We start from the raw sequence: 1,598 nt of genomic DNA, 5'->3' as shown, positions 1-1,598 counted from the left end.
ATACAGTCGATCCTGCCATGACGGCCACCTGTATATATTTGAAAGAAATCTCATCCAGATTTGACTCCAAGCTCCGCTGTACTGATCCATCTGTGAAGATGACTACATCGCCCTGTCCATGTTCTCCTCGATCAGCGTCTCTACCTCGGCATTGGCTGCCACCTCAGGCCACTCACAACATTCTCTGCCTAAGGTTGCTACCACTCGAGTATACTGCCCAGGTGTGTCAGTGACGTTGACCTATATGATGCGCTGCCTCTTCGGACCTCTTGCACTTCACAGCATTTAGCCAAAGTCGTCGCTGCCTCATTCTCATCCATTTAGTCCCTCAGACAGTACTTCCTACTTTGTCATGCAGTGGGTGCTGACCATCGGCACAGACTCTCAAATACGCTTTCACGTCGAGAGGCATTCATTAGCATGATTCAAACGCCTAGACGCCGTCATATTGTCACTTCTAGGCGGTTGAATCACGCAGATTTTGGTATGTCTAATCTGCCTATATTAAGTAAACTTATGTAAGAAAGCTTTTTAAAAAAAGTTACAGACAATCGTCCTACATCATATTATAGATCTATCATAGATCAATATCAATTTAAAATTTCAGATTCATAGATACGAGCATAGAAATAACGGCCAGTAGTAGTAGTAGGACCTAAAATAAAAATTGCTGTTCTCCTAAAAAAGTTGTCTCTTATTCTTATGGTGGTTGAATCACTCGGCTAGAGATATGTATTATTATAATAGATCTAGGCCTATATAGATATTTATTAATATTAAATATCACAGTGGAAGAAAAGTTTAGCAGACCACAATAATTAGTCAATAATAAGTCATCGGGAAAAAGAAAGAAAACCACACAAACTGGCCTACACTTTCAGATCTTATTAATGTCTTATTGAACTTGGATGCAATGCCAGGACTAGGCTAATACTAATACACTAGAGTACTAAATCTAGATCTAGATCTAGATCTAGTTAATAAACTAATAAATTTACCTTCGGCAACTTCCTCCAAAGGTGGCTGGTGAAGGGGCATTTTCTGAACTGGCAACATGGTTTTGAGTGTTGTTGGTACGCGCAGGGCTTTTTTTATGTTGAATCTAGGCGTGGGCTAACAAGCTAGAACAGAATGTAATCTACAGTTACTTTGTTAACTCAGAACTCTAGTGAATTCGGAATACAAGGTCTATTCCCTCCTGGTCCTTGCTGCTTCAGTCTAAAACTTGTTCGATGTTCTGGCCTGAAACCTACTTTCGATTTACGCTCTATTCACTCTTGTCAGTGCAAGTACGAAGCGAAGACTGCCGACTCGACACTCGACTGCCAGATTCAAACGTTCGTTGACCGAGACGGCGAAAGTGGGCGGTGCCCAAACCGATGTCTGTTCCGATATCAAGCGACCCGCGAAGGTCATAAGGCGAACAGCTATAGTTAAAAAACATTATTTTTTTCTAAGCTAAAAAAGGGGATTGACAAATGGGTCTTGCAACAAAGCTGATTTTGGTGTAATTTGAACCAGAAGGCCTTGCTCTATCATGTATGAAATACAAAACGAGGGTATAAATTGGAGTAGACGGAAGTTGTTAAAATACCCTC

At 41.1% G+C, this 1,598-nt stretch overlaps 1 protein-coding gene across 1 annotated transcript in view; it reads right to left on the bottom strand.

Moving 5' to 3' along the window:
- Nucleotides 1-1,592, bottom strand: part of LOC101862812 (ester hydrolase C11orf54 homolog) — a 15,251-nt gene extending 13,659 nt beyond the window's left edge. The window contains exon 1 of the mRNA XM_005102293.3: nucleotides 999-1,592. Coding sequence (XP_005102350.1) covers nucleotides 999-1,056 — 58 coding nt within the window. The 5' untranslated portion in view covers nucleotides 1,057-1,592. The remainder of the gene's footprint in view (nucleotides 1-998) is intronic.
- Between the last annotated feature and the right edge of the window lie 6 nt (nucleotides 1,593-1,598).

Source organism: Aplysia californica, unplaced genomic scaffold (assembly GCF_000002075.1).
Source record: "Aplysia californica isolate F4 #8 unplaced genomic scaffold, AplCal3.0 scaffold00319, whole genome shotgun sequence".
NCBI classification, from domain to species: domain Eukaryota; kingdom Metazoa; phylum Mollusca; class Gastropoda; order Aplysiida; family Aplysiidae; genus Aplysia; species Aplysia californica.
This window is presented reverse-complemented; position numbering and strand designations above follow the sequence as displayed.